Source organism: Trachemys scripta, chromosome 4, assembly GCF_013100865.1.
Source record: "Trachemys scripta elegans isolate TJP31775 chromosome 4, CAS_Tse_1.0, whole genome shotgun sequence".
NCBI lineage: Eukaryota > Metazoa > Chordata > Testudines > Emydidae > Trachemys > Trachemys scripta.
This window is the reverse complement of record NC_048301.1, coordinates 66,070,798-66,095,929: the sequence shown is the minus strand read 5'-3', so window position 1 is coordinate 66,095,929 and position 25,132 is coordinate 66,070,798. Positions and strand designations below refer to the sequence as shown.

General features: G+C 47.0%; 1 protein-coding gene across 1 annotated transcript in view; it reads left to right on the top strand.

Annotated features, from left to right (window-relative positions):
* The window catches only part of TTC9 (tetratricopeptide repeat domain 9), a 42,103-nt gene extending 21,231 nt beyond the window's left edge, over positions 1 to 20,872 (top strand). Inside the window, exons 2-3 of the mRNA XM_034769302.1 lie at positions 7,076 to 7,258; positions 15,039 to 20,872. Of these exons, the coding sequence (XP_034625193.1) occupies positions 7,076 to 7,258; positions 15,039 to 15,118 (263 nt within the window). The 3' untranslated portion in view covers positions 15,119 to 20,872. The remainder of the gene's footprint in view (positions 1 to 7,075; positions 7,259 to 15,038) is intronic.
* The last annotated feature ends 4,260 nt before the right edge of the window (positions 20,873 to 25,132 follow it).

Here is a 25,132-nt window from a genome sequence, read left to right as displayed (position 1 = left end):
GGTCATAGTCTTCAAGCCAGCTTTAGATTCTTTTCTCTCTACTGCTGTCACTTCCTCCAGATGTTTCTCTCTTCCTACCAACATCCCCTCTATCTGGTCTTGAGCGTGTTTAAGCTGGCCATCGTTCATTCAGGACCCCATTTTGGCCATATAGCTATTCCAGCTATGCAGCACCTTTTGTTGGAAAGGATCCCCAATAACTTTACACACAATATATGCTTGTAGAAGCTATTTGCCCAATAGATAGGTCTCCAGGACCTTGCTACCAAGGATCTGTTTTGCTGGCCCAACTAAACTAGACATTCAGAGAACTTTGGCCTCTGCAGCAAGCCTCTTGTTCTACTCTAAGCACCAGCCCTATGGCCATACTATCTGCGTAAAACTCCTTCCTGATCTCCAGAGTCATGGTATATCTAATGAATTTGCTGATCCCTCTTCAGATATTATCTGCTATTGCCCTACAGAAATGACACAAGAGACTGGAGCCCGATGGTTGGCTTTGGTAGAACTAATGGGAAAAAGAAGCATTTGAATGGCACTGACAGGAGGATAAAGCAACAGGGAAGGAGGATGACATGGAACTGGGACTCTGGGGAGAGAAAGATGCAATATGGATGGAAAAAGCTTGACAGAGATAAACAATAACAAAGGGACTCTGGCATAGTTTCAAAAAGCAAAACACAGGCAGCTGGGCTAGATGAGTATTGACTTTAAAAGATAAAGCTAGGTCAGGGATTACTGGGATAATTGTAAGTGGAGTCAGAAAGAAGGAAACCTCCAGAGGATTTAACCTGACAGAACAACAATAGCAACCATGACCAAAAGAGAGAGAGAGAGAGAGACAGACAGACTGGCTGCAGGGGAGAGAAATGTTTATGGAAGCAACATGACCTACTGGTTATTGCAGGGAACTAGGCTCTGCTCTTGGTTCTGCTATTGACTCACTGTCTGGCTATCACTTAGAACACAGAGCTCCTGAATCCCCTTTCCATGAGATTCAAAGGGGCTTGAATTAGAGGATCTTGTTTGGGGCCTCTTTCTACTGTCACCTTTTTATTTTGTTGGAACGAGGATTTATTGTTGCACATTTAGAGAGGGATTTTGCCACAAAGTCTGACTCATCTGCCTGCCATCATTTGACCATTCCTTTGGCTGTGTCCTAGTGGAAATTCTGTGAGGCTACTTTGCTTGGCCTCTGTTGGTCTCATGTGGAGGGCCAATAACTATAGGAAGCTGTAGCCCAATATACTCATTGCTGTGCTCCAAAACTTACCAAGCCAACTGGAAGCCATGAGAACCAGTTGAAAACTTAGATTGTATTGCAAAGACAACCCTAATGGAATTACAATTTTAGTCGTTCTAAAGGAAAACTGCAACTTCATATAACTGAGATTCTAGTCACTTCAGCTAATGAAAAAGAAACATAAATCACCACAAAAACATCTTACTGCCTAAAAAGATAACTTTTAAAAAAGAATAATTAGCATTCAAACAGGCCACTGCCCCCTTGTAAGTCTGATGACACTTTGAGACACAGAAGATCCAGTACAGCATTTGAATGCATGGGAAAGGCAAGAAACTTCCATAGCTGTTGTAAGTTAAGGGTTTACACATTCAAATGATGAGCTCCGTTTCCTGTATCTCAAACTATATCCTGATGCAGGACTTCCTGCTAGGAATTAGCTGTAAAATGATGTCTATCAGGGAGACATAAGCACCATTCATAATTGTGGTGATTGGAAGAGGGTGACGTTTCTGAAGAGATTTTGGAAACTTATTTTTACAAATAGGTGAACCTTACCAATAAGGATTGCTCTACTGTGCCAACCAGACTCTTACAGACAGCAGCACAATGACCCTTTGCATCACATGGCAGGAATATCCAGGACTCAGGGGCAGCAGAGAAACAGTCCATCCTAGAAGGTCAGGTAAGAGTCTGTCCAGGAAGGTTTAGCTGAGAGGAACAGTCAGAATTTGGGAGTGGAGAACTAGGCTGAAAGGAAAGGGATGGAGGCTTGGAAGAAGAGGCTACCTGGGACCCTCAGTGTTGGTATATTCACACCTCATTTAGCATTAATCAGCCACTGCAGAGAGAGTGCCAGCATGTCTTACAATCTGGATTTTAATTTCATACACAGTCTCCTGCATGCAATAACAAGCAGGCATATTTACACAGCCTTGGTAGGTGTAGAGGAGGAGTAAATAAGAGCTGCTTCTTATTAGAAAGTTGTACTGTCACTTTAATTTTCCCTGCTCATCCTATTAAGGCAGTCCAGGAACTAGTCGTCAGCTAATCAGATCAGATTATTGCTAGACTTTATCAAGATGGCTATAATTAGCATCTTATTGGTGCGGAGCCAGAAAATCCCCTTTGTTTGCAGGCTTGGGATATGGAAGGGGAAGGGGAATATTTCATGAGAGAGTTGGTCTGAAAACTCTTCAGATCCTAATGATTTGCTCAGATCTGGAGTGTTAAAGCATGTGGCATTTCTCTAATCGTCACTCTTTGGGGGTATGTTGGGAACTCTGGCTAACAGCTTTGAAAAGTGCAGCCCACTTGTGTGTAGGGGAAGAGAAGGATCTGATACAGCCTCTGTTCTGCCCCCACATTATAAAGCTTTCTCAAGTTCCTTTTCATCCCTTGTGGCTCTTTTTTCCCCCTACCAGTTTGGAATCTTGTCATAGAATGTAGCAGAGGCTCTAAAGACTCGTCTTCCTTCCTGGGCTCCTCATCCAATCTCAATGGCTCTCTCCCAGGCTCTGTGGCCTAGTTTCTTTGCCCTGCCAGTCCCAGTTCTCTACCTGCACCCCAGCTCCTCCTCAGATTTGTTTCCCCTCCCCTCTCACATCCTTCACTTCCATCCCTCTGTCTCCCCCAGCACCTTATCCAATCTTGGTCCATCCCCCTAAATACCTACTGACTCCCACTCCCTCCACAACCTATTTCTCGTCCCAGCTCCTAGTCCTAGTCTCCTTGCTCACCCAGTCACAGGCTATTCGTCCACCATAACTTCCAGTCTCAGTTTTCCTCTGCCCCCTACCAGCCTCTGTTCCAGTTTCTGCTCTCCATCTCCCTCACCCCAGTTCCTTGTCCCAATTTACTCCCCACCATGAGCCAGCTCTTGTCCCATCTCCATTAGACTCAGGCAACTTCCTAATCCATAAAGCCTGGGCCCAGGAAGGTGTCACTGAGAGCACAAGAGACAGTCTCCCTGCTCTCAGCTCTGGTGCCTGGACCCTGACCCAGACCCAGACCTGGACCCAGCATGAGCAATAGTCCAGAGCAGCTATGGCAGGGAAAGTCCTGCTTAACCTCGGGCTGGAGCATGACCAGCATGGACAGAATTTTCAAGGAATGTAGCAACTAAAATCTAAGAAGTGTCTACTCAGTGTGTCTGAAGCATGTATTTTTCCTAGGCTTGTTGCTTGAAATAGATGAACCATTTGGAAGGGGTGGAGTGGGGCTGAGCCAGGGATTGAGCACCCCTGGCACAATGAAAAGTCGGCACCTGTGTCTATACTAGGGGGTTTGCTCTGGTGCAGCTACACCAGTGGCAAAAATCCCAGCATAATCCAGACCTTAAACATCTTTACCAAAACCCAAATACCCTTATTTTAGATTTCATTAGAAACCCCTAACTCAGCCCAGATTTACCCAAAAATTCACTGCTGGGGAGATTTCTATTGAAAAACAGGTGAAACATGGCAGTTTCAGATGTGCTTTGCTTTGAATTTTTAGGGTTCCTCAAAATGAAACTCCAGGGCCTTAGCTACACTAGTCGTTTTTCCTTTAAACTTCCTACCATTGCCAAGAGGGGCCTACAATGGTGCAAGCTGTAGATTTGGGGCAGTTCTGCTAGCATTTTAACCGCTGTGGTGTTTTGTCTAATTCTGCCCAGCGTAGGACTAATGAACCAAAGTGGCCACGTTCCACACATCTCTACTTAGACAGTAACATTCAGTTGCAAAATTCAGAGCTTTTGCTAGCAAGAATACCTTGCCCTCCTGTAGCACATTTCACTTGATGATCTCAAAGCACTTTATAGACCACAGGTGCCGACTTTTCATTGTACCAGGGGTGCTCAGCCCCAGGTCCTGCCCCACTCCACCCCTTCCCCTCAATGCCATACCCCCACCCCGTCTCATCCCCTTCCCCGAGCGCACCGCATCCTCACTCCTCCCCCCTCCCCAGCCTCCTGCATGCCACGAAACAGCGCAGGGAGGGAGGGGGAGGCACTGATCGGTGAGGCTGCCGGTGGGTGCTCAGCAGCCACCATTTTTTTCCTGTGGGTGCTTCAGCCCCAGAGCACCCACAGAGTCAGCACCTATAGACAATAATGTAGAAGCTCAACCACCCTGTGAGCCATAGGTGCTGGAACTAGGGGTGCTGCGGGTGCTGCCGCACCCCCGGCTTAAAGTGGTTGTCATTATAAACAGGGTTTACAGTTTGCTTCAATGGCGCTCAGCCCCCCACTATAAAAATAGTTCCAACACCTCTGCTGTGAGGTAATTTTATAGATGCGTAAAACAGAAGCAAAGAGGTTATATTTCCCAAGTTCACATAGTCACTAGCAGAGCTGAGAATAAAACTCAGCCAGACTAGGCTAACCATTAAACAACACTGCTACTGGAAAAGATTCCCTACATGCCAAGTTGGAAAGAAAAGTGCTTCTTCAAGAATGGTACATTCTTCCAAGCATTTAAGATGTATTGTAAAGGTTGTTGTGTAGGGCAGCACCAGTTTGATATCAAGGGAGAGGAAGGAAGGTCTGTATAAACCACAGTCTCATTTGGTTGTCTCGAGAACAGCCTGTACCTGAAAAGGCCTCACTGGAGACCTATTCCATAGAGAGCCAGGGTGACGAAATGTTTGATACCGTAAACAAACACTGCCAGCCACAGATATACAAGTCTATTTAGGAATAACAACTTTTTAAAAACAATCCTTCTCTGACTGACTTAGGAAGAAAGTTTTAAAAAGATGTATTATTAACAGCTTCAAGATTTACATTATAAAGTAATCATATCCACAGTCCTCTCTAATCTCTTATACTATGGAGAAAGGAGATGGTTCTCAATGAAGCAAAGTGAGTATAAGAATACATGCTGCTAAATATTTGTAAGGGACCTCCCTTGAGAGAGAGAGAGTTTAAAAAGTGACAGTCAGAATGGCCCCTTCTCACTCACCATAGCTATTTCCTGCACTTTCCAGTCAAATCTGCTCACTTTGCTGAGACAAACAAGAGTCCAGTATGTTAGCCCCACAGAACCAACTCCACTATGTCTTGTGCATCAGCAAAAGCAGCAGCAGCAGCTAAATTATGTTTGCAGAATCTTTATTGCTAATGACACAAGAAGGAGCCCAGCTAGGTTCTCAGAACATGGGTTGAGTTTGTGGAACTGCCAGTTTAAAAAAAGTCATCAATAGAGCAAGTTTGACTATGGAATATTTGAGTAAATCTGTCGTTTTTACAGACACTTCTATTACTATAACTGGAGAGATCAAAGAGCGAAAGAACCAGGGAAACTAAATTCCCCTTCCACTCACTCCAAGAGCTGGTCTCTCCAGAACAGGATAGGGCATGTTGGATGGGCAGCATGTGGGAATCTACTCCCAGTGCTGTACCTGTTCAGTGGATAAATAGAGGACTCCAGTCTCCAAGGCTGTCAAGCCAGCACTAAATTCACACAACCATTTTTATAAGAAGCTTTAAAAAAAATAAAAACAAGGCACTTTCATTTCAAGCTCCATTAGAAACACAGCAAGAAAATCAATGTTGGACAAATAGGAAAAGACAAAACTGGATCAGGAAATACCTTTGCGCAATAATTTTACTACTCAAATAGTCGGTGAGTAGGTGCTTTGAAATACACTATGTTCTTCTCTACTGACAGCAACTATCTGTGAGGAACACAGGATTAGGAGTTTCTGCTTAGAGCCATGAGGCCCTTTCATCCTCCTGTGCTGGCAGCACTGGAAATGGTTGGAGTGGGGAAAGGAAGAGCGTTGAAGCTTCTTCCACTAGAGGGAGTGAGCTCAACGCAGCTAGGGCGTGGAGGGGCAACTCTAGAGCCCCATCTCGGGTTGAACAGGAGGTGGAGCAGTCTCCTCCAGCTGAGCAGCCAGTCTTCACTGTCTGTGCCTGGTGTCTGCCAACAGGGCCCACAGCAGTGCAAGCCTCCAGTTTAGGGGAAGTGGTGTTGATGGCTAGAGTAAGAGACTGTTCCTGGTTCCTGTTCTCAGCTCTCTACTGATTCACCCCGATCTGGGCATATCCTGTATCATCTCTGGGCCTCATTTTGCCCATAGGTTAAGATGGGTATTAAACATTCCAATGCCTGGTAGGAGTTTATATTTAATAAGATGAGGCTTAATTATCTAACGGGCCAGGTCATACAATCTTTGTTTATGGATTCAGTAAGCAATCAGTGGGACTTTTGGCATAAGGAAAGGCTGCAGATCAGCTCCACTGTTTGGGGTTTCAGATCTTCAGTTGAAAGGTGGCCCCACAGGAATCAGTTCAAAGATTTCCGTGCCATTAGCTTTACTGCCTGACTTCTAATCCACTGGATAAGAGGCAGTTAAAGGTCACTGTCAAACATCATATTTATAAAATAGAGTTCTTACTTGTATGTTTGATAACCTTGGATTATTAAAACTATAAAAAAAATTTAATCTAGTTTATTTTTCTACTTTTATGAGGCGGGGTGATCAATTTTTGTACTTTATTTTGCTTGGACACTGTGTTCCTTTTTGTTTTAGTCACCTTCACTTCTTGTTTCTCAACCACTAGCACAGAGCTATTGGACTTGGAGTTCCAACTCTGTAGGGAGAGGGGTTTAAATCCCTGCTTCCCTTGCAAAAACAACCTATCCTCACTGAAATTGTGAAAATAAAACCTTTATATTCAGTGTGAGAAGCTGGATTTGATATTTAAACTATTTGACTGCGTACCTTTTGGAGCCATACCCCTAGCTCAACCTTTATCTTCGTCCCACTGACTGTGGGGAGGTGAAGGAATAAGAGTCTAACAGTCCCTGTTCATTTCTCTCTCCCTGTTCTCATGTCCTGCAGCATGTCTGCTCCAGGCTGAGCTGGTGAATTATGAGCGAGTCAAGGAGTATTGCCTCAAAGTGCTTAAGAAGGAAGGAGAGAACTTCAAGGCACTCTATCGATCGGGCGTAGCATTCTACCACCTTGGTGACTTCAACAAGGCACTGCACTATTTGAAAGAAGCAAAGTCCCGACAGCCGACAGGTACTAGTAGCCACAAGATTTTCACACTCACAGCTTTTGCTCTTCCTTTCATTGAGCCAAATCCATCTCTGGTTTAGCTGCATCGATTTTTACCAGGGATGAACATGCCTACTGTGTTTAGTTACATTTCCTTTCAAGAATTTATTGGTAGCACAGCAGCTTTGCAATGACATTGCCTGAAGGTATTAGCTTTTGACCACTGCTGAGGCTGCAGCAGAGCCTGGAAGATGGTGGTATTGCGGGGATGCTACCATTGTAAAGGAGGTTTCCAACCTTTTCTTCTTCCCCTCCCCCCCCCCCCCCCCAAAAGGAAGCATGTGGAGATGTCTATCTCCCCCCTGCCTCCCCTCCCCCAGTCCCAGGGATTCCTGCATCTCTGAAAATGACCATCAGGAGGACACACCTGCATCTTCTCCACAGGAAAATTAGGAGGCCATTTGCCGTTGCTAACATCCACACTTTCCATCATCTCAGTGGAGGCAGGTCTCTGTGCCCCACTAGACAGGCACCCTCATCTCCCCCAATCACCAGTCCATGCTCTAACTTTTACCATGGAATCAGTTAGGTCTCTGTTCAGGAACCCACCACCTATTTGCCCAGTAACAACAAAAATGTTTTTATTTTCTGCCAGCACAATAGTTGCATAATTAAACTGGCCTGTAAGATTTCTTGGCCCTTGTAGTAATGTACTCCAAACAAAAGTAACAGGCTCTTGAGCACATGCCCAGGACTGTTGGCTTTAGTAACACAGGGCAGCTTTGTCTTTCTGGCTCTATTATTCATGACTTACTGGTGCCAGCTTTGACTGCCCTTTGACATAGATATTTGAAGAGTTTGTCATGTCTCTACATAGGCATGGAGATTAAACCCACAAAGTGTATTTTTTTAAAAAAACAATTCTGCAAAAATAAGGGAAAAGTTATAAGGATCAAAGGCAGGGCCGGCTTTAGGCCAATTCCACCGATTCCCATAAGAGGGCCCCATGTCCAAGCCCTGGTACGGTGTACCGGCAAGTGCCGGTGCGCCGTACCGGGGTGGCCCGGCTTCCCCAGGGGGCAATTTAAAGGGCCTGGGGCTCCCAGCAGTGGCTGGAGCCCCAGGCCCTTTAAATTGCCACCAGAGCCCCACTGCTGGAGCCCTGGAGTAGGGCTGTGGGGCTCTGGGGGCTATTTAAAAAGTCCGGGGCTCCCATTGCTTCTACCGCCCCGGCCCTTTAAATAGCTGCTGGAGCCCCGCCGCTTCCCCAGGGCTCCCGCGGCTATTTAAAGGACCAGGGCGTAGAAGCAGGGGAGCCCCGGGCCCTTTAAATAGCCCCCAGAGCCCTGTGCTGCTGCTGCTGCTACCCCGGTGCGGGAGGGAGGAGGAGGAGGGGGCACTTACCGTATAGGGTGGGCTGTACCCCCTGCCCCCATACTCCCTGCCCACAGCCAACCCCTGCTGCACCCCTGCCCGTACCAGCCCCACACCCCCGGCCCGCACCAGCCCCTGCCACATCCCATCCTGCCCGCACCAGCCCTGCCCCCCCTGCCCTGCCCACAGCCAGCCCCTGCCCTGTCTCCAGCCAACCCCTGCCGCACCCCCCTGCAGCCCTGCCTGAAGCCAGCCAGCCCAGCACCCCTTGCCCTGCCTGCAGCCAGCCCCTACCTCCAGTCAGCCCCATGTCCAGTGGTACCCTGCAGTTCCCAGGGCAGTAACCCTGCACACCTGCTTCAATGAGTGGGGCAGGGAGCAGCTGGGATCCACACATGTGCACACCCTAGGGTGACCAGACAGCAAGTGTGAAAAATTGGGACGGGGGCGGGAGGTAATAGGATCCTATATAAGAAAAAGACCCAAAAATCGGGACTGTCCCTATAAAATCGGGACATCTGGTCACGCTAGCACACCCCCAGGGAGTGGCAGGGACCCACACATGTGAAACGGAGCTCATTTCTAGTTCAGGCCCATCTTTTTAAAAAAGAACTTTAGGTAGGGTTAACATACATCCGTATTTTCCTGGATATGTCAGGCTTTTTGGTTCTTAAATCTCCGTCCGGGAAAATGTGGACGTATGGTAACCCTATTGGTACAAAAAATACATACGGTGGCACATCCCTTAAATCAGAACTTTTTATAAGGAACCGGTTGCTAAGAAATGAAAGGCTTTTATTTATTTATTTATTTATTTATTTAGTCATCCCTGCCGGGGCCCCGCCGAAAATGTTCGAATTGGGCCCCGCACTTCCTAAAACTGGCCCTGATTGAAGGAAAACATAATAGAAATGGAAATAGATGCCATACACAAACATAAGCCAAGAGTGATTTCTCCAGCTTGAGTGTGGAAAGGGAGTTGGTCTGGGCCCTGAGGCCTGGTAGTATGCTGCAGCTAGTGCTCCCTGAGCAGAAGGGGGAGCAGGGAGGCTGGCTAACACAGCTGCCAGTGCTTGATGCCCCAGAGGAGTTGTGTCCAGCTGGAGTGAGGACATGGGCACTGCAGGAAAAGGCAAGCATGAGTGTACACTTGTAAAAATGAATAGGTGTAGTGAGTGCTGGAATCTTACATGGCAGATGGAAGCAGAATGCCTCATGAATGGACAGAATGCCTCAAGCCTTTGGCCAGTACAGCTGTGCATGTTCCCCTTGCTCAGTTAATGTGCTTAAAGGCAGAGTTTAGCCCATCTAGTGTACAGTTTTCACCTCCTGCTTTCAGTTCCAGCCAGAGCCAGGAAACGCAGGGACTCGTCAAAAAAAAAAAAAAGGTGGGGGTGGGGGCGCTGGGGGTCAAATAAAAAGCTATCCTGTTCTTTTTTAGGTTCAGAGTAGTTTCAAATTTCAGTCAAAGTTTCCAGTCCTTATATTATCTGAATTGTTTTCTCCCTAGTTTTACTGCATGCTTTTCTGCTGTTTATTCCCCGCAACATTACATGGTCTGGTTGCTCTCATCTCTTTATAAGATAAATACCTAAGCATTCAACAGCAATGGCCTCAAGCACCACAGCAGGCCATAATGATACTTAGGGGATGGCCCAAACTGCCCTTAATTCAGGGGAAGGATATCTCTGGACCTGCACTCTGCAGCCCGGATCCCTCTCTAGTATTATTTACAATTACTATGACATTTCAGGCCCTTATTCTGTTTTATTTATGGCTATTTATTGAAAGTTGGGGGATACAGTAGGGGAAAGGTAAGTAATCCAGAGCGTACATAGAGAGGAAGGAGGATGGGGTTGTTAAACCACAGTAATGGAGTCTGATGACTTCAGTGCTAATCCTGGCTTTGCCACAGTCTCACTATATGATCTTGGATAAGTCACTTAATGTCTCTTGTCCGAATTTCCCCCTCTGTGGAATGGAGATAGCACTCTTCCCTACCTCTGAAGGGTCAGTTCATTAGTAGTGGTAAAGCACTTTGAGTATTGGTATGAGCTTGTTCTGTGCAATGTATCTCTCTCTAATAAGGGGTGATTTAGAGATCAATCACTGGAAAACTACTCTGCCTGACAGAGGGAATTTTTAAAAGGCAAGCAGGAATTCACTCACAGAGGGTGTCCCTGTTCTAAAGGCTTGTCAGTACAGCAAATCCCTTAAGGCTATTTATTCCCCATCAAAGGTTAGCAGAGCTGGGATTGGCCTTTTCTCTACCCTCCCACCTCAATCACAAACAGAGCTGAAAAGAATAAAATAGAATTGTGTAACTCCCCTCATTAGAGGAGACGATTTGGAAAGGGAAAGGGGAGGCTACTTTAATTATGTAAAACTTATCTGCAGCTTTTCATAAACTCTGTGATCAGAAGCTGATAAAAGCACATAGCAGAGTTCAAAGTGGTTTGAACTTTGAAGCAGCCAAATATTTGGTTTTACTTACAAGCCTCTTTGTTTTCAGAGGAACCTTGGCCTTACCATATATGTTGTTCCACCTCTTCCTATCCATCGCTCTCTCTAGTCATGGCATATAGAAATTGGGAGCAAAGAAGGAACTTGAGTTGACCTTCTGGTAACATAAAATGCCAACCGTTAGGCTACATGGGCCCAGCCCCTTCTATTTGTTTCATAGCAGGGAAATACAAAGACCGGGAATAAAGCCCAGTTTTCCAACAAAGTAGAGTAGCATTCTAGCCACAGAGTCTGCCTTCTGTGTACTTCTATCTTTGTGATTGAGAAGGACTGGGAATCAAAACAGGTCACAGTCATGATACCACAGAGTATTAACCACTAGGCTCTGTCTAGTCACTAAATCAAAACCACAAGGAAAGCAATAGACTTTCCCTTAGAGGGTAGCTTTATATACTAGCATGAGCACAGTCCTGACAATCAAGAAGTCTGGGTTTTACACCCAGCTCTCCTAATGACTTGTTGTAAGACTTTGGCCAAGGCACTTGAGTTCTCTCTGCCTAAGGCTTTGCCACCTGTAAAGTCATCATTCGCTCCTTCGCAGAGGCTTAATTGATTCGTGTTTATACAATGCATTGAAATGTTCCAAAACAAGGAGGTAAAATGTGCAGAGAATTATTAGTTAGTACAAGGGTGGCCAATCTGAGAAGGAGCCAGAATTTACCAATGTACATTGCCGAAGAGCCAGAGTAATACATCAGCAGTCTCCCATCAGCTCCTCCCCTCCCTCTCCGCTCCCAGCACCTCCTGCCCAGCCGATCAATGTCTCCCCCTCCCTCCTGATCAGCTGTTTCCTGGCATGCAGGAGGCTGGGGGCGGGAGGAGCGGGCATAGCAGGCTCAGGGGAGGGGGCGGGGAGGGGTGGAGTGGGAGCAGAGCCAGGGGTTGAGCAGTGAGCACCGCCCAGCACATTGGAAAGTTGGTACCTGTAGCTCCAGCCCCAGAGTCAGTGCCTATACAAGGAACTGCATATTTACTTCTGAAGAGCCTCATGTGGCTCCCGAGCCACAGATTGGCCACCCCTGAGTTAGTAACAAAGGAAAGGCAGAGAGAAAAAGGGTTCTGTTTGCTTTGTAACCAACTGCTGTGTATATTTTTCTCTGACAAAAGTGTGAGCTTGAGAGAAGATGTCATGACTTGCCTGGGAGATTTCTAGGTAACCTGCAGTAAGAATGTCTCCTGCCACATACCTTGCTACATCCTGTTCTGCTCCTGAGGCTTAGGAGAAAGCATTTGAGAAATTTTCCATGTGGGTGAATTTGTGCCATGAGTCACTGGCTCCCTTACCCATCAGGCTGGAGGGAGATGTGGCCTCTGATTGCCCAATCATGCACTGAACTCTGCCTCTTCCCCTCAGTCAGGCATCCAGCTGGTCCTACGAGCCCGGGCAGATTTCCTAGCATGCTTACTCAATTATCACTTATCACCTTCACTGGGCAGACATTCAAAGTGCAAGATGTGTGCAATAGGGAAGCTCATATAGGCTGTAACCCATCAGCTCCTGGAGCAGCAGGGGACATGGATATTTGAATGAGGGTGCAGGGGATAGAGAGGGTGTTTGAGCTAGTATTATCCTCCCCCCTCTATTTGGGGTCACATACCTTGCACATTCACTGCTTTTGTGTTTTAGAAAGGTGGGTCAAATCTGCAAAATTCAGATCCAGGCCTTCATCTGAATTTCCCAGTCTGGGGCTTTTAGACTCCAGGGTTTTAGTTCAGGACCAGCTCTAAATTTCTTAAAGGACACTTAGCGAGTGTGAAATATTCTGAATTAGCCCAGGACATGGAAGTGCTTTATCCACAGAACAGATATAACGCAGACAGCTTCCTCATGCTGCCCTCTGAATGTACCTTAGACCTGACCTGGAAGGGCCACTGCATAAGGGGAGGAAATAGTTTAGTCTCCATGACCACTGAATCCTTGGCCTCCAAACCAGATCAGACAAAGCTGACAGACTTGCAGCTGAAGATGACTCTTGGAAGGGGGAACCCATCCCACCTGGGAGAGCTTGAGAACCTCCCAGTGGTGCTCAGGTGCTGCCTCATACTCACCAGGAACTCCTTGGGGTATCTGGAGGTGTCTTGTTTATCTCAACAGGCCTGGCTTCCCCTCTTCGTTTTTACAGGAAACCTGCCACCATAATGTTCTCAGAGCACACAACAAACCCACCCACCAGTGTCGGACATGTTACCTGTTCCTCTTTTCTCCCTTTGCAGGTTCCATCCCCAGCTGATGTGGTAAAGCAGTCTGGGCAGGTCATGAGGGGAGAGGAGGTTGCACACAGAATCTTGGGCCTGGCACACAGAGTTGCCTAATTAACTGATTTCACAGGGCCTCAAATTTATTTAAACTGGCCTTGGTTGGCCTTACAAGGGAGACTGGCAGCAAGGAGCCATTTCTGAATGACAGTATCAATGAAAATTGTCTCTTTTTGCATTCTTATTTCTTAGCCGACTTTGTCCTTGGTTGCTGTATAGGTGAAAACATCCTCCCTCTCCTTCCACTAAGCCAGAGGTTCCCCAACGCAGAGGAACATTGGGGGTCATGGCTGGGGCCCAGGCCGGCCCCCATGGGGGGCAAGGAGGAAGCGCCACCTAGCTCTGCTCCTGGCCCTAGCGCCTGCTGCTGGCCCTGGCTGCCGGTCCTGCACATGGGGCCCTGGCTGCTGGCCCTGCACCCAGAGCTCCACACCAGTTGCTCTGGCTACCAGCCCCACACCTGCCTGTCTTGGTTCCTGGCCACGGCTTCGCTCCCGGCCCTGCCCCTGCCCCTAGCTGTGGCCCCAGCCTCGGGCCACTTACCCCTGTCCGCATCCCCTGCTCCCAGCTCTGGGGGGTGGAGGTGTGGACAGGGATAAGAGGTGACACAAGGTAAAAAGTTTGGGGACCACTGGACTAGGCAAAGGCCAGCTGGCTACATGGCTGTAGGGCCTCACTGAGGCAAGTACTTCAAGAGGATTCAAGGAAAGATTAGGTACATATGAACTGGAATATTATGTGTATTGAAACCATCTAGCGATAAGTAATCGCACAGGATAGCAGTCCTTATGCTTCGGAGCAAGCAGATCCCCCCACAGCTGGGGTCAGAGATTAGAAACCGCACACATTATACATGCTGTAGCAGTACACAATTATCTAGGAAATAGACTTTCAGTTTCTCACCTATACAGCCCGTAGACTCTCACAGTACTCTGCACAGGGAGATCAGGACACATTCCTTGCCCCCAAGAACTTACTGTCCAAAATAGACACAGCAGCAGAAAGAACAATAGTGCAAGTGTGGGGATTATTGTGGCGGAGAAGGTGTAGGAAGGATTCCCAGAGTGGGTTTGAAGGAGAAGAGAGAGGTAACTTGGTAGGCCAAAAGAGGGATACTTTCTAGGCATAGTGGCAGCCTGACAGAAAGTGAGCAACCAGGAGCTGGAGATAAACTGAACATGGGCGTTGAGAGAAGAGAAGAGATGTAGGTGGGGCAAGAATATATAGAGCTGTGTAAATGAAGATGAGGAGCCTGAATATGATGCATTGAGAGACAGGAAGCCAGTAGAAAGAACTTGATCAGAAAACAAGGGGAGATGATGACTTAACAAATTGAATAGAGTGGATTGGGGAGAAGGCAGAAGGGAAAGGAGAAGGGTACAATAGTCAGGGCAAGAGCTCACCAAGGTCTGGACAAAGATTTTAGAGCAGGGATAGTGAGCAAAGAGCAGATTTCTGTTCCATAGAGGTGACAGGGTACTGGACCAGAGGGCCTTTCTTGGGGGGGCAGTTCCTACAGCCCGGTAACTTCAGATGAAGTATTTATAAAAAGGAGACATGATGAACAGGAACAGGAGCGTGTGTAGCTGTTCGTAAGTTTCTCACTGGAAGTTGTAATCACGGTGAGTGCATGTGTCCTCTTTCCCTGCAGATACCAATGTCATACGGTATATCCAGCTGACGGAAATGAAGCTTAGTAGATGTTCCCAGAGGGAGAAAGAAGCCTTGTAAAAAGGAACCTGCTCCAGTGACAAGGGGGACATTTCCTTCCCAGTTGCTCAATGGGTGGATTTGTCCATTTGCTTCACTCTGTCCCCATCTCTCCATCCTCCCTCGAACGCTCTTAATTTAATCCCAATTTTAGAAGAGACTCGGACTCTGGGTTTGGCTGCTTGGCAGCACAGTGGTCATAACCCAGTCCCCTCAGTGGGAGAGCACAGTGACTGCAGCCTGCCTGATTCCGGGACAGTGGCAGAAGGTTGGAGGACGTGATGAGAGGCACATCTTTAACTGTGGGCTGAGTGCTCACTGCAATTCTGCACTGAAGAAAGCATCTCTGAGGCTATGATTTACCAACCAACAAACTGGAGACAAGCATTTCCTACTGGTAGCTATCACTGGAATTCTACAGAGCCAGAAAACTAAGAGAGCTGTTGGCCACTTCAGGAGGGGAAGCAGATTCCCCTTTCACCAGTTCCCTTGTGCCTTCCTCTCTGGCTCTGTATTTTAAGGCCCTGTAGGAGTTCACATATTCCAGAACCACTGCCAATTAAACCCAGTCTAAACATCTTTTTAATAAAAGCACAGAGCCCCCTGTGATACTCCTAAACAGCAGTCCCAATGCTGGGTGGGAGTGGGTTCTGGGAGTGCTGTGGAACTCTGAAGGGTCTGAGGTGCACTGCACAGTATGGGGATTAAACTGGAATAATTATCTGCCAATAAAAATTGTGAATGATCAACAATTCCACACATTACTTTTAGAAGGGATTCCTGAGTTCCTAATCTCCAGAGAGGCAGCATGGTCTAGAGAAATAAGCATGAGGCTGGGAGCCAGGAACCTCCAGAGTCTTATCTTAGCTCTGCTACTGTGTTGCTGTGTGGCCTTGGGCAAGTCACTTTTCCTCTCTGTGCCTCGGTTTCCCCATCTGTACACTGGGGACAATAGCACTTCCCTACCTCGCAGTGGTGTTGTGAGGATTTATTAGTTAATGTTGTAAGTAACATTACAGTAATGTACAGTGCTAAGTATTATTAGTACACTGGATTGAGGTTGCAATCTGTCTGGCTGGTGTTGGTGCTTCCTGTGTTCTTTCTTTTTAGGAAAATTAATGCTGGTGAAAGGTGCAGGATTGACCACCCTGGAGTCTGAAGACCTGTTTCTTCACAGAACAGGTACCATCAGTCCAAACTTCCCCAAATTCCCCCTCAGATCATGTCTGGGGGGTCAGCAGGAAGTTCAGTCTCCATGGCCCATCAGCTCTTGGTCTTTTTGCTGAAACTGCCAACGAGGGGGTCCTTTAGTGATGCAAACACACATCCACTAGGGAACAACCCTTCTCCCCTCCCTACAAGTGATTCCAGATGGTGCACTGAGCACCCCTCATACAGTCATGGCTTTCACTCAGCCAGCTGCATATGAACTGGCTGTTGTCCTTCAGCTGTCAGTATGGAAGTGAGCAGCGTACAGCACAACTGATGTGTTTGATGAGGAAAGTGGGCTTCAGTTTCCCAAACCCAGTCAAGGGATACATTGCATTTTCTGGGCAAAGGGCTCGGAGGGTCAGATAAATATCTAGACCAGCTGAAATGTATCCCTCAGAAAAATGCCCAACGGAACAGCATGATGGTGCCACCTTAAAGTCAGCAACCAGGATGACTGCCCTACTTGCCCACCCCTAGGACCGACCCTGCCTCCACTCACCATGGCCGGGATGTAAGGCAGTAAAGAGGCTGGAGCCACTGCCACCAACATCATAAGTCCAGGGTGAGGGTAGACTAAGCAGAGAAGTTCTTTAGATGACCCTGCACTGAACCTCAGCGAATATAAGGTAATATAAAGAGAGAGCTAGAAGGCTGTCTGGCTAATGTGCTGGAAGGGCGTACAGTGCTTTAGAAGACAAGGTCCCTGCCCCAGGAGCTTATACTAAATCCTCCACAGGTCTGGAGCTTCTGGGGGGCAAAGGGGACAACAGCACCCCCCCAAACAATCTTCAGGAGGCCCCAAATTATTGTCAGAAAGATCAAAATATGTACCATATCTACAGTCCTCATCCTTTATATAAACTATGTTAGCAAAATACTGACCCAGTAGCCACATTTTACTTTTTTTAAATTCTTAAAATCCAGGCTTTCCCAAGGGTCTAACTAACTCCTGGAAGGTTGTCTGTTTTTTAAATAGGGTTGCCAAAATACCCACTTGTCACCCCAATAATGGGACCTGACCACCAGCTCTGACCCTCAGTGAATCCTATATGATACACCAGTTCACTATGCAAATGCAATATGGCTGGGACACAGATGGCAATCAGTTATTTATCCACTTATTTCACACACTGCCCCGGCTCGACTACAGCTCACTCCCCAGAGCTTCAGAGGGCACAGCAATCAGGAACAATCCTGCAGTGTGTGCAAGAGTGGATGAATGTCCCCTCACTGTCACCTGATAGGGGCTGCAGGAAAGCACAGAAAGGGTGTCTGTGTGGAGTGGGGCGGTGGACTTGCCAGTTTTAATGAATAAGACACCTATTTTTGGTCCCTTGTGACGCACTCAAGCCCTGAACTTGAACTACTGGGGTGGGGTGCGTGCATTCACTCCTCCACACACTCACAGCCCCAACTCTTTTGCGGTGGGCCTATTTGCAGGCAGTATATGAATACTGTAACTCAGTCACGTTAGCTGGTGAGAGGCAAGGGCCAGGCAGAGGGAGGGGAAGCCAGACCGTGGGCCAAGCTATTTGGGGGAAGGAGTAGGACCAGAGAATGAGGTCCAAGCTGGTGATGGGGAACAAATGAAGAAGCAAGTCTGTGGACTTGGACAGAACAAGAGCTAAGCCGGAAGGAGACCAGACCAAGGGTCTAGCCAGATTATTTACAGCTAAATAAGACCCAGTTTAATTGGCAGGATACACAGCAGGGGAAAAGAACAATGAGATTAGAGGGGACTTTCCAGCTGTGGGGGCAGGAGAGACTTCCTCCCTTTGTCACAGAAACATTTTTAAATATGTGATAGAAAATATGAACACAAACAGGCTGCAAAATTTTTCTGAACACAGGAGGACCATTACAATGAAGGAGGGGGGGCCAGGAATGGAACAATCCTTCACTTAAATTAAAAATAAGAGGTTGCTGCTTTTCAGAAGAGACATAAGGTTGAGGTCCTGGCCACTCATGCTCATAGAAGATCTTGATGACTCTTTTCATTGTCTGAGGGCATTAACACCTGAGTCTTGACCAAATTCCAAGCAGAGCACTTATAAGCTAACACCACAGAATTTCCCCATCTGTCCAGTTGTAAATAATGTGCTTCACATCTGCTCCTAAACTGTAGCATAGTGTCACTGTACACTATTAGACAGCTGAGACATTCCACCCCAGAGGTGGGTGCATTTTGGTGGTGGGTAAAGTGACATACCAAGAGGCTATGTATTGTTCCACATTTAAGATTTCAGTTCAGTCTGTTGGTTGTTCCCTTTTCTTTGGGCTCAACGCAATCTTTCATGGGAGTTGCTGACCACATGGCCCTTCTGCCTCTTCCCTCACTTGTCCCTACGCACACACACACACACAGAGAAATGTGCACATGCTTACTGAATTCCTGTGTAACTTCATACCTAGTGCTGTGATTTGAAGGATTGAGTAGGGCTATTTCCATTAACAGGAGGTGTTGTGGGAGGGCAGAGAGTGGTCCCATGTGGGAAGCCTGGGGGGGTGCTTCCTGTCATCAAGAGCCCGTTCATTGCTCCACAGTTAATTAGCAAAGCTATTAATATCACTACAGGTTTAATATTACGCTATGAGGCTCATGTTTGTATCACTGCAACTAACGTTAGATCCTAGAGAAATGCCTGTTTGGAGTCGCGTAGAGTTCCTAGGTTTCTAAATGCTATGAGTTATGTTAGTTCTGGCACATTAGATTCTGCAGGCTTGTCCTTACCTGGGTGATGGTGGTGAAAAGAGAGGGCATCTTCCTGTCTGCATGAATCCCTGCAAATCTACAACTTAAGCCAGGTGAATTCATAGCAGCTTGATGAGAATATAGTACCCAGTCATCAAGCACGGTGGGGCCACTCAGGACCCTGCAGAGGAAGTGGGGAAAGACCTCAGAACCAAAACACTTCCAGAACCAGAGGCTCTTGCCACTTGAGCTAAAAGAGACTATTCTTCAGTTGTTGCAGTAATGGGCCCACCCAGCTGAGTATTTCAGATTCAATCCAGCTGAAGGCAGTGGTACATACAAACATCAGTTCATTACAGTGATGGTTGTGGGGAGAGGATTCCTTTGGTGTGGAAGCAAGATATAACTGTGTACCAACAAGGAAATTAACTGGCTGGCCTAGTTTGTCTCATCCTCTTGGTTGCCTGCATTCCCTGGCTTAGGGGGAATTGTTGCCCTGCGTTGCACGGATGTGCTGGGAGGCAAAAGGATATGGCAGCCCCCCCTCCCTCACAGTGCCTTGCACAACTGTATGGGAGCAGAGACTGATACATTGAACACTCCCAAGCACTGACTGCTAGACTGGGGACCCAGCTAATAGGCTTGCTGGTCTTCTACAAACCGGAGCAAGGAGGCAGGGCCTCCAGATTCCCTACGTCCATACTACAATGAGTAGCAGGCACTGGGGCTGGTTGTTTGATGGAGCAGTGCTCACTGCAGCGTGCCTTGCCTCAGGACCTCTCTACCATCCTAGCTGGATGTCTACTAGAGCTAAAGCCAGGCTACTACAGCTCTGCTACCCTTGTCCCCTGAGCACGCCTTTGGTGAGTTGGGGCAGGATCTAGCAAAGGGCTCTAAAGAAGAGAGCTCCTGTCCACGCTCAGAGGCCAGCGCAAAGCTGCATGTTTTTCATGCAGCAAAGTGGCTCTGCTGAATGCAGGTTAGAAGGGAACAAAGAAAGTAGCAGGCAGCTGCCTGCTCTACGTGCTGTAGCCTATTCAGTGTTCTGATCACTGTGCTGGGGAGTGAGGATGCATTACAGGAAGGGAAGACTTCATAGGAACGATCCCCAGCCTTCCTTGTTCCCTGGGCGTCAGCCAAGCTTTACAGATGGTGGCAACTCTGCAATAACCAACTTTCACAGCCTGCTGCTTCCCCACTGCCCCTACTGATTCTCACTAGTTTCCTGAGTCTGCCTGGGAAGGGCTGAATCTCTGCCAGCTACCCAGCCCTTCTGACAGCAACCACTATAGGTGGGGACATGAAGCATACCATTGGAGCTGCACAGGGTATTTTGGGAGGCAGAATGGGATACTTGAATTGGAACTTGTCCAGGACATTGGGCTTAGCAACCATCCTCATGTGAAAAGTACCAATGGATCTTCAATGATCACAAGCGGCCAGGACCTTGATTTTATATTTCATCTGAAACACCATGCCCCCGGCGGCTCAGTGCCCCCCTAGCACCCTGCTCATGCACTGGTGCAGGACGGACAAAGAGGGAATCACCAGTGTCACTCCCTGTATTCTCCTTGGGAGCTGAGTGTAACCCAAATATATGTTGCCTTGTGTCTTGTCAGCTCCACAGTTCACAATCATGCCTCATGACAAGTTGGCCGTTACTCATGTTAGACCCAAATTTACCTCAGGCCATGCAGATTGGTATTTATTACTGTGAAATCTCAACATCAGAAATGCAAAATCTGGACACGGAGATTATAGAAAACTTCCTACACATCTGAAGGATTCTGTCAAGATAAAACTCCTATAGTTAATAAACCTGATCTAGGTTATGAAAGCATAAACTGGAATTAAAATGGAAACCACTTTAACTGGCTGCTCTATTTTCATAATTTATGACAGCGTTCCCCACCTTGTGTGTGCGCCAAACAATTCCATGAGGATGCAGGAGTGAGGAGACAGGGAGGGGGGCAGAGAAATTGGCCCATCCTCCACAGCTGTAGTAAAGCAGCAGATGACTCTCTGACTGCCTCCTGTCTTCTCTCCCTGCTCCTGCAGGGGCCCCCAATATATATATATATATATGGAGATATACCTATCTCATAGAGCTGGAAGGGACCTTGAAAGGTTATCGAGTCCAGCCCCCTGCCTTCACTAGCAGGACCAAGTACTGATTTTGCCCCAGATCCCTAAGTAGCCCCCTCAAGGATTGAACTCATAACTGTGGGTTTAGCAGGCCAATGCTCAAACCACTGAGCTATCCCTCCCCCATAAATGCAGCTGACACTCAGGCAGCATCCTGCTGACCCAGACATCTTTCTGCTCCTGCAGCAGAAAGCCCCCATTCTCCCCCTCAGCTGTGAAACCATCTGCCAATTCCTCGTCAGGGGAGGCTCAGACAAAAGAAAAGGGTTGGTAATTGATTTATGCTGTTTGTTTATTTTCTGCATTTCACTCAGCTTGGACAGTGAAACTAGCCTGGTCACTTCACTTTGCATTTATGGCTAATTTCAGTTTTCGTGCATTAGTCAGTGCTCTAGTGTTTGAGTTTTTGAAATAGCAGGACTAGATTTACATCCAGTAACCCAACAGTTTGTACTGAAATTAGCTGAGAGAAACTATATGAACCCATTTCTATTGAGTTTTGTTTTAAAAAAAAAAAAAAAAAAAAAACCACACCACACATCTTTGGAGGTGGGGCCTAAACTACTCAATCATGTCCCTTTATAGATAAGAGCTCACCCCCTCTTCCAAATGACTTGAGCTGTCTGATATTAAACATGCCCATTTGTTTGCCTGTCCCACCTTAAAAAGGCCAATATTACACCTTTGAATCTTGGGGATTTGTGAACCATGATAAAATCTCAGTAGCTTGATCATAAGCAGCTTCGCTTTCACTGCCTGTCTCACTCACACACACATTCTTGACATGAACAGACCTCAGAAGAGTAGAACAAGCCTCCTCTCTCTCTACCTGGCATGATAACACTTTAGACACGAAAGGCAGCAAGAAGAAAAATCCCACACTCTAACTGGAAGGATATTGAATGTGTTAAAAACCTTAACCCCACCATGCTTTTGCTATTAGTATTTACTGTTGATAGAGAAGAAAGAGCACCTGCCAACATTAAATAATTTCATCTACTTCAGCTGAAGTGATAGGAATTCCTATCTGCCTATCTAGGAACCTTCAGTTTGTGTGTATTTGCACATACAGCAGGCTGGAACCTTAGCCTCACTGGCTTGCCAGAGGCAAATGGAAATTCAGTTTTGCTGAGAAAAGGAGGGGAGCTGCCTCTGAAGGGCAGGAGAGCCAGTGTAGTGTCAGACCCTGCAAGGTGAGAAGCACCCACAATTCCCATTGATTTGAATGAAATTAAGGGCACTTCATGCTGGATTTGCACTGCTTCAACAGGGTTTCTATGTAGAACAAGAGTTACAGGTCCCACTGAAGAAGAGGAAGAGTAGAACTATAATGTGGGTTTGAACGGCTGCTGAAGCTACATCAGGTCACTTGCACTGCTTCACGCAGAGGGGGCTGAAGGGGAACAGTGCACAGGACAGGACTGGGCTGGTCAGTAAGAACGAGTGAAGGTGATACACTAAAAATTAGAGCTGGGCAGATCTCTAGTTACTGATGTACTGGGTCTCCCAAGGCTTTAATTTTTGTATGGCAAATCAAGCTGCATTGGGCACAAGTGTGGTGCTATTTAAATTGGGCTGTTTGGGGTTTTTTGTTTTAGTGTTAAAATATGTTTTCAAATTGTATGTTGAAGTTTCCATCTTCTCATCAATGAAACAAGGAGAAAACCAAAGGGGAACATGAGTATCTAAGAACCTGAAAACCAACATCTCTGCCTGGCTCAGGTGAAGGAGAGACAATGAGCATGGGGCTTGCTGAACATATGTGAGAGACTTAGAGGAGGAGGTGCCTCCACAGGCTGGAGAAGAGTCTTACGGAGCCAATCCTTGGAGTGGGGGCAGGGAGAGAAAGAGTGATATTTGCTGCCCTAAAAGCTGGGGAGAGGCTGATGGGAGTGTCATGAGAGCCCCTGTGGGGAAAAAGGAGAGTTGATCTGGGAGGTACTGAGCAAAGAAGAACACGAGAGAAAAATCAGGGTAAAGAAGATGTGGTAGGAGGGTAAGAAAGATGGAGGAGCCAATTCCTGACCTGTCTCTGGGCCCCAGCTTCTACCTCTTTCTGGATGACTGAGCCATCTAGGGCATTTGTGCTACATCTAAGGGTCTGTCCCCTGAAAATGTAGGAGGGAGTAGTAAGACAGACAGCTGCCTCCTTAGGGGAATGGGGGAGGTTAGCTGGAGGAGGTAGCAGGCTGCTAGGTTTCTGCCCCAGGAAGAATTGCTAAAGCAAGTAAATACGGGTTGAGGTAGAGGAACAGTTTGGAAGGAAGGGTTGTGGGGGTAAGCATGTAACAAAGCTGAACTAAATTTGGACAAGATGACATTTCTGATCTGCCACTGGTGATGAGTGACCGTTTAGGGTACGGGTGACCTGTAACATTTTTGGAGCTGACTTTCCCCTTCCTAGTCTGGATAAGCAGCTAAACTTAGTTTACTTTATCTGAACCAAACCTTTGAGTATAGTCTTTTTCTGTGCTTATGCATCCCTTTGCCTATTTGCTGCTTTTTATTTCTATCAACACACACACAAACTAGCATACCTGACTATTTTTAACCCAACAGCCAGCTGCAAGAGATCACCAATAGGGATATAGAGCCTTTACCTGTACTGTAGGTCAATCTGAATCCAGGGCAGGCGCTGGGAAGTGAGGGGGAGCATTTAGCATCTGTTTTTCTGGTAGCTGTTTGGGGGTCTCAGTCCAGTTTCCAGGAGTGAGAAGGGAGTTTAGTCTCCTTGATCAATTCAAATTGCTACCACAGGGAGCAATTAGTGCCAATTGTGCGGGTTGGTTTTGGCAATGGGGATGCTTCTCCTCAAGGAAGTGACCTGTTGCAGTTTGAGCAGCTGTTCAAACCCACATTATAGTTCTACTCTTCCTCTTCTGCAGTGGGATCTGTAACTCTGGTTCTACATAGAAACCCTGTTGAAGCAGTGCAAATCCCGCATTTCATTCAAATCAATAGGAATTGGGGGTGCTCCTCACCTTATACATGCAGTTTAATTGGTGGGGATTTTTGGTTTTATCAGGCTTACCCAGAAAGAAACATATGGACAAAACTCTCCCCTGCCTTTGCAAAGCCAAGCCAGCTGTGGGATTTGCAGTTCGGAAGTAGCTGCTGAGCACACAGATTTTCTCATCTTTCAAGCAATGTTGGCTGGACTGCAACTGATTTGTCAGCCAGTCTTATTCCTCGCTGGGTTCCGATAACCTGAGCCAGCTATCTGGCTGGATAAATTGTAGCAAGCAGCTCAGGAAACCCTCATGGAAGTAAAGATTTAACATTGCTTCATTCAGCCACGTAGCATTGGGTTACGGTGAAGCTTGCTGAAGATTATAAAAACATTATTACATCACAAAGTACTTTACCTACCACCAGAGTGGCTCCATGTGATACTCACAGGAATGTAAGCACTTCCATGCCAGATTAGTCCAATAATCCATCTAGTCTAGTACCCTCTGCGCCTTGTCGTCAAGTCAACAAGCTGTATGTGTTGAGCCAGGGAGTTCACAGAAGCCCATGCCTTGAAAACAGCCCAGCAAGCTACAGCTGCTGAGCCATTTCCCAGGATCCTGCCCCATGTCATCAGCTAAGCAGCGATGCTGAGCCAGTGCCATGGCAAAGGCCGGTGCCTTGGCATCGGCAGAGCAAGCAGGGAACGGTGACTCTCAGAGACTGGTACGTTGATTTCAGCCGAACATGCCAGCGTTGCCACCTCTCCCAGAGGCATCGCATTGTGATATTCAGTGCTCTGCTTAAAGCCTCAGCTGCTGGAATCCGGTTGTTTCCCGCCCTTAAAAGTCAGCGTCTAGCCCTCATGGAATGTAAAGGAAAAACTTTTAAAATGTGACCCCTAAACATGCCAGCATCAGAAAGCCAATGGCAAGAAGGTAAAATGTGTTCTTTTAAAAATTGTCTGATTTTTGGAATGGGAGGAATTTGCTTGTGATTTTTGAATGGGGCTGGCATCACTGCACGTTGAAGCATTC